Source organism: Acanthopagrus latus, chromosome 6, assembly GCF_904848185.1.
Source record: "Acanthopagrus latus isolate v.2019 chromosome 6, fAcaLat1.1, whole genome shotgun sequence".
NCBI classification, from domain to species: Eukaryota; Metazoa; Chordata; class Actinopteri; order Spariformes; family Sparidae; genus Acanthopagrus; species Acanthopagrus latus.
In genome coordinates this window covers 15,985,393-15,997,846 of record NC_051044.1, presented here as the reverse complement: position 1 = coordinate 15,997,846, position 12,454 = coordinate 15,985,393, and the positions used below count along the sequence as shown (strand labels likewise).

Genomic DNA, 12,454 nt, shown 5'->3' with positions numbered 1-12,454 from the left:
CATTTGGAAGCACTTTATTCACATCAACTGCAGCCTGGCTCTCATACTTATTTTAGTCCAAACTAAACTTAGACATCTGCCGCTGCATAATTGTGTTTCCTCAGGAGCGGCAGCGTCAGCGGACTCACCCTGAAACTGATCAAAGCATCAGTGATGGAAATGCTGGACACTTTGTCTGATGATGACTACGTCAACGTGGCCAGGGTTAGTATCTACTATAGTCTACGCCACTGATCCTCCATCATTTCACATCTCTCTGTCTTGGCTTTGTTGTAGCTGATTTTCAGTCATTCTGTCTCTCATGCTGTTCTTCAGTTTAATGAGAAGGCCGAGGCTGTGGTTCCCTGCTTCAAACATCTCGTCCAGGCTAACGTGCGCAACAAAAAGATCTTCAAGGATGCAGTGCAGCAGATGCAGGCTAAAGGCACCACAGACTACAAGTCTGGATTTCATTTTGCTTTCAACCAGCTGTTAAATGTAAGCACATATTTATTTCCAGATCAACTGCGGAGACACTGTCTCACTGGCGCCCAAAACTGTTGTTCCTCCTCCTTCATCTCCCTTTCAAATGTATTTTTCAGAAGACGAATGTCCCTCGAGCCAACTGCAATAAAATAATCATGCTGTTTACTGATGGAGGAGAGGACAGAGCTCAGGATGTCTTCATGCAATACAACTGGCCCAACAAAACAGTCAGTTTGTTCTGGTCATCTCACCTTCATGAACACAGTTCAGTGGCACGCAGCGTCTGAATCATCCTCTGAAAACATGTGTTTTATTTGTTCTTCCTCAGGTTCGGGTTTTCACCTTTTCTGTGGGTCAGCACAACTATGATGTCACACCTTTACAATGGATCGCATGCACCAATAAAGGTGAGTCATACTGTAGCGCAGTGGGCCCAAACTTTATTATCTGATGTACCTTCATGATTAGCACTATTGATTATACAAACACATATATTATAGCCATTGAATTGTCAACGTTGCTTTGGTCAAGTTTATATTCTTACTTGTTCTGAATACTGTATGGCAGAAGCTGTATGTTTCAGCCATTAACCAGACAGTTTAATCCATTCCTTTAGGATTTCAACCATTTATTCATTTGGGTAATTTGAGTTTAAACCATTTAACCATTACTTTGACTGACATTTTTGACAAACTACTTATCTATTAGCCACTTTAAGCTAACAGTTTCACCTTTTTATCCATTACTTGAGGCTAACAATTTCAAACTTGTATCCATTATTTTAAGATGAGACTTTCAACCATATTTATTCCTTTAAGCTAACAGTTTCAACCGTGTATTCATCACCTCAAATAACAATTTCAGCTTTTTGTCTAATAATTTGAGCTAACAGTTTAAACTATATTTGCTACTTCAAGTTAACAGTTTAAACAGTTTAAATTCAAATATGTATATATATTTCTAATTAAATTACAATTGCAATTTTTCTTGTCGACTGGGGTTTGGTTAATTAGCCCAGTTCACATATGCCCCGGCACCTGCAGAGATGTTGTGTCCCTGGCTGAGCATCTCTGCAGTTATTACACGTGAACCTTTGTTATCAAAAATGTCCTTACTGTTTGTGCCGTCTCCAAACACAAGTTGTGACGTAAAAAAATGTGTACATAATGGATGTGTGTGAAGCATCAATGGTGAATTGAGTGCATATATTTTTAGCCCTCCGGATAATGTTGAATTCATTGCTGTAATAGTCCCACTCAGCAGAGTCTTTAATAGTCTACAGTATGTTTATTAATCAATGCTTAGGCAAAAGAACAAGCAAATACATCACTGAGCCTAATGTAGAGCACAGTGCACTGACCCACAAGGCTCACGGTGCTCTGTGGCATTGATCTTTCCAGAAGAATTCATGTTTGCTAGGATGCATTTTGCTCGTGCAGGGACTGAGTTAACGACACACTGAATAATTGTAGATAAGTAGTTCAGACAAAGTCAATGTCTTTTGCGTGCAGGTTTTGAACTGGTGCAAGTTATATCTTGGAGGAAAATGCCCTTCTGTGTAATCTGATTATGTCCATTGAAGGAGGTTATCACACAACAAAGGCACATTGGGTTATCCCAGATCAGCAAGGGAACTTGCAGTGTGTGGATTATGAATGATATGATTTTATGAAATGTATCAAAAACACATCCGGGGTTAATGACATTTAATGAGAGCTTTTAAGTAGAATTATAGTTCATACACTGCCTGGCTCCAAAAAAAAGTGACACACTCCAATATTTCATTTTGATAAGCTTGTAACAACATTTAATCCCATCCAGATTTGCAGACATTTTTTGGCAAGATCTTGTGCTGATGATGGGAGAGCCGGGTCGCTGCGTAGAGTCTTCTCTAGCACATCCCAAAGGTTCTCAATGGGGTTAAGTCTGGACGCTCCCTGAAACAGTCTTTCACAATTTGAGCCCAATGAATTGTGGCATTGTCATCTTGGAATTTCTTTGAAAAAACCTGGTCCTTCAATATATCCAGGCAGTCAGCTGACCTCATTTTCATCGCTGAACCAAGACCTGACCAACTGAAGCCACCCCAGATTATAACACTGCCCTCACAGGCTTGTACGTTGGGCATTAGGCATGATGGGTGCATCACTTCATCAGCCTCTCTTCTGACCCTGATGCGCCCATCACTCTGGAACAGGGTAAATCTGGACTCATCAGACCACATGACCTTTTTTTCCATTGCTCCAGAGTCCAATCTTTATCCTCCCCAGCAAACTGAAGCCGTTTTTTCTCATTTGCATCACTGATTAGTGGTTTTCTTAAGGCCACACAGCTGCTCAGTCCAAATCCCTTGAGATCTTTTCGCATTGTGTGTGTGGAAATGCTCCTCCTCTCACTATTCAACATAGCCGTGAATGTTGATTTCACAATACATTGATATTAACGTTGATTTCCATTTGATTTCACCAAAACGTTTAACAGATCAGATCCGATCATGATCATTCAAGATTTTTTTTCCGACAACATTTCTCCCTCGGAGATGACGGTTCACCACTATCCTTACAGGTTTTGATAACAAGTTGTATGGTTCTCAGCGCAGTTTTAGGAGCTTCGGCAATCTCGTTGTTGTACTTGTTTTCTTTGCTTGATGCAGGTCAATAATTTGACCTTTCTGAAACAGAGTACCGTCTTTTCCATGACCACAGAACATGAGAGACAGAGAGAGAGAGAGAGAGAGAGTTCCCAGGAAGCAGCTTCTGATCAGATATAGGGTTTGAGGTTCTACAGGAGCTTTTAGGTCAGACTTTCAGCCGATTTCATGGTCTTGACTGAACTGTGCAGATACAAATAGAGATACCTCAGTTTCAAAGCTCAGTGGTATTCCTCTTTAAGCTTCCTATCTGTGGGAGTTAAGTAGCTGAGTCACTGGTCTAGTAACATCTAGTAAAATGTGGAATATTTATGAGCACCACTCCTGTGGGTTTTTTTCTGATAGCATCTCTCACACATGCTTTTCCTCTCACTCCCCCCCCTTCTCTCTCTCTCTCTCTCTCTCTCTCTCTCTCTCTCTCTCTCTCTTTCTGTTTGTCTTTTTTTTTCTCTGTCGCCTGCCAGGTTACTATTTTGAGATCCGTTCCATCTGTGCTATAAGGATTAACACCCAGGTGGGTTTGTCTAGTGCCCCTGACACAGCTGATCCCTGTTCACTGTTTCTAATTGTCCTTGTGGGGCTCACTCCCTCTATAGAAACATCTACCTCCATTTGTTTGCACACCCATTCCCCCCTCAGTCTGTTATTGTTGGTTGCTTTAGAGCTGCGGCCGGTCACGTATCTCTTTTGTTCTGTCAGGAGTACCTGGACGTGCTGGGACGCCCCATGGTCCTGGCAGGCAGCGATGCCAAGCAGGTTCAGTGGACAAATGTGTATCAGGATGCTTTGGTGAGGCTGCACGACCCTGCTGGCGGCATGTGATCAAATATAGTAAACGCCTCAAACATGCAGCATATACATGCAATAAATACACAGCATCACAGTTAAACTGAATGGGGACTCTGTCTTTGGACTCTATAGGGTCTGGGGATGGTGGTAACTGGGACTCTGCCTGTATTTAATCTCACCATGGACGGAAAGTCACAGGTAACAAAACTGGAAATTGTTTGAAAGGTTGAGTGTCACAGAGTTTAGCTCAGTAGTATAGAGTAAAATAAGTGCTTGATGAGGATCTAAATATAATTACTGAATTGGTTGCAATGGAGAGCGTCCTAACAAGCAGATTGATGGGCCTACATTAGCCATTTAGCCCCATGTGGGCTTTATTGTGTTTATCCTATTGACACATTTTATTAAGATATGGTGCCTCCTGTTGAGACTGCATGTATTATTTATTTATATGTCGTCTATTTTTATATTTTCAATAAATAATTCCAATAAGTAAATTTTAAATTACCCTTAAAAGAACCATTAGGAAGCAAGAGAGACATTTTGGGAAACAAGCCGTAGAGGAAAAGATCGATACCACCTTCATGTCTGTACGGTAAATGTGAAACTACTGCTCGGGAAGGCTAGCATAGCTTAGCATAAACACTTGAAACAGGGAAAACATCAAGCTTCTTACCAGCTGGAAGCTGTTGTAACTGAACAAAATCTGCCTGCTAGCACATCTAAAGCTCATTAGTTAACATTATTTTATTTATTTTATTTTATTTCGTAAAAGTGTAAAGAAAAAAAAAGACTTTTTGTGCCTGACTTACTTCAACAACTGTCTGCTTGTATTGTTGCTTTTGTCTGACCAGAATCAGCTGATATTAGGTGTGATGGGAGTCGACGTGCATCTTGATGAGATAAAGCGTCTGACACCACGGTACAATGTATGTCACCTCAGCACCATTATTAGTCATATTTTTCTTCATTGTACTCGTGATGGAAAGTGCATTGCTGGTAATATCATTGCTACTCCTTGTTCTTTTTTTAATTTCCTTAACAGCTTGGAGCCAATGGATACATATTTGCTATTGATCCAAATGGATATCTTCTCCTCCATCCTAATCTCAAGCCAAAGGTGATTTTTTTTTTAATCTGCCAAAGTGGGAGACAATACAAACTTTGGGTTTAAGTGATATTTTGGACAGTTATGATTGTGATATACTTGTTTGTTTCATGTTGATATATTGCTTTGATTCAACTTTTCTCAGCTGGTGAACCTCCCTGAGCCTGTGACACTGGACTTCCTGGATGCAGAGGTTGAAGACAGCAATAAAGAGGAGGTGAGCACTGACTGGAACAGAAAAGTGTCTGTTTCTGCCATTGTTGAGCTCATGCTCAAGGTTGTTACCAGGCCAGTAAACATTATCTGCCTCAGGACAGTCTGCTTTCCAGTCTGCCGTGTCCTGTGCAGGTAACCGAATGCTGACATAACATGTTTTCTTAAGATGTTTTCGACTGAATATAACTGCTTTGTGTTTCCTAGATTCGGCGGCAAATGATTGATGGAAAACCGGGTGAAATGCAGGTCAAAACTCTCATTAAGTCCATTGATGAGGTAAGTTGATCCTCTTTCTAAAGAACTTAAGTCTCACTGTAGCTATCATATAGATTTCCCAAACACATGTGCAATAGGGAGGTGAAGTCCCGCCCCCTCTGGTAGATTCATGAAACATGCTGCTCAGACAGTTAACAGATTTGAATCCCATAGTTAACCTGCTCTTTGGCTTATTTAACAGACAATGACAGCTCTGTGCAGCAGAATGAATATGAATATGAGGCACCACGATCATCACAGAGAGTTGAACAAATCTAACATCTGCAATTAAATAACATACATATTTAAAGTACGTTTCAACTTTCACAGTGCCTTTGTTTCCAAATAAGTGGTTTAACTGTGTTAAAGCTCCAATTATTTTTTTCTTACCCTACATTTTTTGACCATATACATTAATTTGAGTTAATTTAATGTGCTATTTGTAAAATTAGTGTGACAAACATTCCATGAAAAAAGACTCATCAGGATCACATATAAAAATAAATGTGAACAAAATAAATGTTTTTAAATGTAAAAGCTTTTGCAAAATATTGGACAGAATGTCATGTCATTATCCGTAACCGCCTTGTCTCAGGGCGAGGGCAGGGTACTCCCTGGACAAGTCGCCAGCTCATCGCAGGGCCCTCACTAGTGAGCAATGTGGGGTTCAGTATCTTGCTCAAAGACACTTCGACATGCAGCTCAGCCTTGCCCTGAGCCGGGATTTGAACTAGCGACCTTTCGATCACTAGTCGACCTGTTCTACCCGCTGAGCTACAGCCGCCTTGGACAGAATGTTCACAGAATATAGTATAAAGAATATGTGTGACGGTCACATAATAATCCAACATCACACAAGATCTGGACACATGTGGATGAGCATGTTGGCAATTTTTTTTCTCTTTTTTCTGTTTTTTGTTGTTTGACAAAGAAATTTGACATTTAGAAGACAGAGATAGGAGCAACAAAATGTGTCATATTCAAGTACAAGTACTGCTGTGGTTGAAAATACAGACCGGTTTTCTTAGATATTTAAAAAAATATTTTTTAATTAGAAAAAATGCAAACATTTAAAACTTTAATCATATTTAGATGCTGTCTGGTGTTAGACTCTGTATGAAGAGAGTGATAATGCTTTTGTTTAGTGATGTGGCACCTCTTTTAATTACAGACCAAAACATTGACACTTTTAAAGAAATCTTATCAATGCAGATTTGAAAAGTGAGTGTAGGGATGTACTCTAAAGGATTTTATACGCACAGTGTTATAAAGCAGGTAGATGTTACCTGTTTACTGAAGTGTCTCTCTTTACTGTAGCAATACATTGACGAGGTGTTCAGGGGTTACACCTGGACTCCTATCAACGGCACAGATTACAGGTGAGTTTTAATGTTAAGAATTAGTCAACCAGCCAGCTCGATCGGTTGTCTCTAAGATACCTCCTCTGCTGTGTTCTCCTCACGCTTGATGCTCTCTCCTGTAGCCTCGGTCTGGTGTTACCTCCCTACAATGAATTCTACATCCAGGCAGACCTGAGTGACGTGATGCTGCAGCTCCAGTGTGAGTAGAGGGAGGCACTGAGGTTTTATTAACATCATACACAAAGATGAGATGGAAAAAATTCACATCCCCCTTCTGTGTCTGCAGATATGCAGTCGTTGCTGCCCAGCTCATTTGAATCGGCAGGACACGTGTTTCTGGCTCCAAGGTTAAAACACCGCCTCTCTTTTCACTTCGCTTCACTTCACTCCTGATTTCACTCTTTCCGCGTCCCGTGGCGTTAACTCTGTCCTCTGTTTCTCCAGAGAGTACTGCAAACGTCTGCATCTTTCTGACAACAACACACAGTTTTTGCAGAACTTCCTCTCGCTCATGCTGGACATCTCCCCAGAATCTGATGAGTGTGAGTGTGTTGCAGGCATCCAGTCGAGATCTGCCACGCTGCAGACGCACAGATGAGATATAATACGCTTGTTTTGTGTCTCAGGTGACCAAGGCCTCATCCACAACCTGATTTTGGATTCGAGGATTATCGGGCAGCTGGCCTCTCGTGTTTGGAAGAACAAAGATCTGAATTCGTGAGCCAACACAACCACACACACACGCACACACACACACACACAGTCTCACACACCGCCAAGAAAATGAACATTAATCTGCTTTGATGGCATCAGAGCAACAAACAGCTGCCTAAGTGAAATCTTGTTACAGGTACGGCTTCCTGGCTGTATTTGCCTCTACCGATGGAGGAATTACACGGGTGTTTCCGAACATGTAAGACTGATGCGCTTACTCAATGCAGTGAAATATATCAGCAGTCGTAAAGATATTCTTCCATTTAATGATTTGTGTGGTGTTTGTACAGAGCTGCTGAGTTATGGGACGAAGATCCTGAACCCTTCAATTCGAATTACTACAGACGGAGCCTCGACAACAAAGGCTACATGTTCAGAGCTCCACCGAAATCCAGTGAGTAACTGTGCCAACAGATCTCAAAGTGGCTTAAATAAAAAAATTAAAACAAAATGACCATAAGCATTTGAAAGGCAGCTGTATCTTTCAACGTTCTGGTTCATTCTCACCACTCTCATAGCGCCGATTTCATAGCCTCATGTCCTCAGGCAGACGATGGTAAAAAGACAATTGTAAAAGCTTGGTCATCTTTAGATTTAAGCCTCGACTTTTGAATGGTTAGCAGGGTCCAACCTGAGGATCTCAGGCTGCCAACAGGCTCATGTGGGGTCAATATTACTGCTATTCTACTTGTAGTCAGACCCAGTGGAGCTCTGTGTGATATCAGACTATGTATTTTTTATTTTTACTAGCATAATTTGTTTTGTGTTTTTGTTTTAGCCTTGGATGATCCTGTTGGTTCGGAAAATGGCACTGTTGGAATTCTGGTAACTTCCGCTGTTGAGGTGAATTTAGGAGGCAAACTGCTGAAACCTTCAGGTAAGACAACTAAGATGAGGTAGATTTACATGGCAAACTATATATATACTATGCATGATATTCATGTATAGACTCATTCAAAAAAACAGGGATGCAAAATACTACTTATCAAATACTATAATATACTGTAGAATGCCTTATATGTGGTATCTTGATGAGATTCCCACATTATCTGGATACTTCAGCTGCCTCTGGTTTATACTTGCTTCTTACTGAAATTCTTCCTCCCGCCCTCTTCTTCCTCTCTTCGTGTTGATTGTGTGGATCCTCGCTCTCAGTGGTCGGTGTGAAGCTGGATTTGGAAGCGTGGGTGGACAAGTTTAAGATCCTGGCCAGCAATGTGTCAGACAGTCGACAGGGCTCACACAAGGTCCAGCACAGTGACACAAATGACTCCTAACCTCTTAACTAGACGGCACTTACTGTGACAAAAGTGACTCACTGTCTCATTATTCATTTTGTTAAACAGTGCGGACCGTCCAGGAGTTGTGAGATGGACTGTGAAGTGAACACTGACGTAAGAACGTTTTGTTTTCCGTTCGCACATTAACGCAACCTGCGACTACAGCTGTATACTGTCGTCAGTCCTTCAGAGGTTTAATGTGTTCTTAAAACCCATTACTATTAATTTAGTCACTTAGACGAAACAATTTAAAGACCAACACGAGCTGTTGTGGCTGCCTGTCTCTCTTTCAGTCAGTCAGCTCACAGATATGAGGAACACTTATAAAAGCTGACAGTGTAATTAAGAAAATCCACAGTGCCGCCTGTTGTGTATAATTAAGATTAAGAGGCTGTGAGCTCAACTTGTCAACTTCTCAACTTGATGTTTCACAGTGAACAATCTCCCAATTAACCAGCAATTTAGTCAGAATGAACCTCAAACTCTTATTTTCTTGAAATAAATGATTTATTTTATTATGTTATGAGTTTAAATTACAAGAAAACTTGAAGCAAGAGTAAAGAAATGAACACTTTCTAAAAATGTTGATATAGTCAGATAACATCAGCCTGTATCTGAGACCATCTGTGCTCCGCTGCTGTTCAGTGAAACAGTAAAGAGTTACAAGCTGCTGCTGCCTGTGCAGATAATTGTGCCTTGTTGTCTGTAGGACCTCCTCTGCTATCTCATCGATGATGGTGGGTTCCTGGTCATGTCCAATCAGAGAGATCACTGGAAAAAGGTTTGTCTGTGTGTGGTAACGTCCACTGTTTACTGTCACGATGAGATGCACAGTGTGTCTTATCAACTGTGTTTAAGCATGATGAAAAACCTTTCTTTTTACATTTGGAAACTATGTACATATGTGGGTGCCTCCTCACCAAAAGTTAAGGAATCTGTCCTGTCAACCTGCAGCCACAATATGGCTTTGATATAATCCCTAAAAGTTGAACGATGTACCCTAAAAGAGCTTGTTTTTGCAGCTGACAGGCTGAGTTTGTTCTTCAAAGTGTCTGACAACATTACAGAAACAATTCGTCCTTCTTGTTAGATAATTATAAGATCCCAGAAACACAAGTCTCCCTCTGAAATCCCGCAAGGCGGGTTGTTACTTTTGTTGCTTCATCCACATCGTCAGCGTGAGTTAAATATTCAGCCACGACTTTGGAAAAAATCGTGAGGCAGTTCTTGGAGGTAAACCCTGAACTCCTCTCTCCAGCTCTGACTCATGTCGCCACCCTCGTCTTCCTGCAACTCACCTTGAGGTGTCAGAGTGAGACCTCTCCTTGAGTGTTTCTTGTGTGTCTTGATACAAAAAAAGAATAGTATTCTTCAGCAGCTACTGCAGGAATCATTTCTGAAATGTTGTCAGACACTTGGTATAACAACCTCAGCCTGTTAGTAGCAAACGCAAGCACTTTTACGCCCTGTCAACACATACACAGGCAATTATGAAAACAAAGCTGTCTCCAGGGTGAAGATATTCAGGAACTCCGTTTTCAGTGTTTATGTCCTGACAGACAGAAACAGATATTCCTGGAAACGATGACACCAGACAGACACAGATAATTTACGATTGCTGGAGTCAAAAGTCGGTTTTGGTTACAGGTTAATCAGAGGTTCTATCTCAACTGACTTCAGCGTTGGTCATCACAGTTACCTTCTGTTTGTAGCACGCTGTTTCCCTGAAGCAGTTCCTCTTCCTCCCTCTCTCCCTCTCTCCCTCTCTCCGTCTCGTCCTTTCTTTCACCCATCACAGATTGGTCTTTTCTTTGGCGACGTGGACCCGTACCTGATGCACGCGCTCTACAACAACTCAATCTACACCCGTCGTCAGTCTTTCCACTTCCAGTCCGCATGTGAGCCGGTCAGCAGCAGCCACACTGGTGCAGCACCCAGGGGCATCTTTGTGGTAAGAGGACCACCCCCACCAGCAGATATTAGATGTGGGGACATATCTTCATCACTCAGTGTGATGGAAAACTTGACTCTGTATCTTCTCTGTTTCTGCAGCCGTCCATCGCTGACGTCCTCAGCTTGGCGTGGTGGACATCCACAGTGGCATGGTGAGAATGTGTTTACTGCATGTCAAACAACAAGGAGACCTCGTGAGGGTGCCCTTTGAAAACAATCTTAACTGTGTTCAGACTTCTGATCGTAAAACAGATGCCACTCGGTTATTTTCAGCTCAGTGTTACTGTGGCTGTGACATGTTGTTTATTCCTTTGTATTCATGGTCACAGTGTGTGTTTCGTTCTTTTAACAATGTGCCATGTGAACACTTTCAGGTCTGTGACCCAGCAGCTACTGTACGGACTAGCCTACAACAGCTGGCTCTACCAAGGTGGAGTACTGCATCTTGACACAATCTTTGTGTGCACACATGAATATCTGTGGGCTCATCACTTACCGCTTTCATGGTAAACATGATACGGATTAGACGAAATAAAGTCGTCAAAAATTTAACGAGCTCATTTGCATGTTGTCCTTATTTTTTCGTCACAAACGTCTGTTGCCACAAACCTCATTAAAAGGGTTTTTTGTTACCGATGAAGTGTTTTCACGCAGCAGGGCGTCAGTAAACAGCAACATCTAGATGTGAATCTGTGAGACAATCAATTCAAGCCAATATTAGCTACATAAAAAAAAACAAAACAAAACAAAAATGAGCTGTAAGAATGTTATAAACATATGAAATACTAAAACTGAATGGGTTTGTGTTCCAGATGATGTCCTGGTCGACGGCTTTGAGATGAAGGAAAGCAGCTGTGTGACCATCCAAAGCCAGTTCTACTTCACAAACACCACCAACTCCTACAACATGCTGCAAGACTGTGGAAACTGCTCACGGTGTGTGTTTTTTAAAATGTCTTTTTCTGCAGTGTCGGCAGAGTGTGTTTGCAGAGTGTTACCTGTGCTGAGCACACTGAATGAAGCTGGCTAAATATCCATCACTGTCTCCCACAGGCTGTTCCACGCCAAGCGGATAGAAAACACAAACCTCCTGTTCGTGGTCGCTGAGACGCTCCCCTGCAGCTCATGTGAGATAGAGAGATTGACACAGGTCAGGACAGAGTGTATCCTTTCTGTGCACACACACTCTGTGGTGCTCGTATTTGTGTTGAAAGTGGAAGATCTCATCGATCTTGTGTATCAGGTGAGTTCACTGTTACCTCGCTTAACTAAAAGCAAACAGTCCAGGAGGAGAATCCATGTGAAGTACTGAGCAACGCACGATATCGCAAAGGCCCGACTTCCTGCTTTGACTACAGTGCCTTAGTGAGTAGATTCACTATAAATATAGCATTAAAGTATTTTTGACCCTCAGTTCTGAGCATGTGACGGGACAATTTGAGCACATTAAAGTACATTAACTATATTTTGTTTTGATAAGATTATTTCTGTGTTTACTATTATCCACAGATCCACATAATGACCTCTGCAATAACCTCTCACTCAGTTTTAATCATGTACCTTCTCACTGTGTCCCAGCTCTGTGCGCTCCCAAATCTTAATTAGATGTGACTTGTCAGTTTGTAACACTTTATAATAAACATCATTAACAAAATACTAAATT

General features: G+C 41.5%; 1 protein-coding gene across 2 annotated transcripts in view; it reads left to right on the top strand.

Annotated features, from left to right (window-relative positions):
* LOC119021716 (voltage-dependent calcium channel subunit alpha-2/delta-2-like) overlaps positions 1 to 12,454 on the top strand; it is a 43,574-nt gene that overhangs the window by 24,743 nt on the left and 6,377 nt on the right. For both annotated transcript variants that reach the window (XM_037102183.1, XM_037102184.1), the window contains 28 exons: positions 105 to 204; positions 316 to 477; positions 582 to 692; positions 794 to 872; positions 3,580 to 3,629; positions 3,815 to 3,904; positions 4,037 to 4,102; positions 4,759 to 4,833; positions 4,950 to 5,024; positions 5,158 to 5,229; positions 5,433 to 5,504; positions 6,801 to 6,862; positions 6,967 to 7,043; positions 7,131 to 7,191; positions 7,289 to 7,386; positions 7,471 to 7,561; positions 7,695 to 7,757; positions 7,849 to 7,952; positions 8,337 to 8,435; positions 8,714 to 8,805; positions 8,905 to 8,952; positions 9,548 to 9,619; positions 10,637 to 10,789; positions 10,891 to 10,943; positions 11,166 to 11,221; positions 11,604 to 11,727; positions 11,845 to 11,954; positions 12,074 to 12,156. In XM_037102183.1, the coding sequence (XP_036958078.1) occupies positions 105 to 204; positions 316 to 477; positions 582 to 692; positions 794 to 872; positions 3,580 to 3,629; positions 3,815 to 3,904; positions 4,037 to 4,102; positions 4,759 to 4,833; positions 4,950 to 5,024; positions 5,158 to 5,229; positions 5,433 to 5,504; positions 6,801 to 6,862; positions 6,967 to 7,043; positions 7,131 to 7,191; positions 7,289 to 7,386; positions 7,471 to 7,561; positions 7,695 to 7,757; positions 7,849 to 7,952; positions 8,337 to 8,435; positions 8,714 to 8,805; positions 8,905 to 8,952; positions 9,548 to 9,619; positions 10,637 to 10,789; positions 10,891 to 10,943; positions 11,166 to 11,221; positions 11,604 to 11,727; positions 11,845 to 11,954; positions 12,074 to 12,156 (2,398 nt within the window). The remainder of the gene's footprint in view (positions 1 to 104; positions 205 to 315; positions 478 to 581; positions 693 to 793; positions 873 to 3,579; positions 3,630 to 3,814; positions 3,905 to 4,036; positions 4,103 to 4,758; positions 4,834 to 4,949; positions 5,025 to 5,157; positions 5,230 to 5,432; positions 5,505 to 6,800; positions 6,863 to 6,966; positions 7,044 to 7,130; positions 7,192 to 7,288; positions 7,387 to 7,470; positions 7,562 to 7,694; positions 7,758 to 7,848; positions 7,953 to 8,336; positions 8,436 to 8,713; positions 8,806 to 8,904; positions 8,953 to 9,547; positions 9,620 to 10,636; positions 10,790 to 10,890; positions 10,944 to 11,165; positions 11,222 to 11,603; positions 11,728 to 11,844; positions 11,955 to 12,073; positions 12,157 to 12,454) is intronic.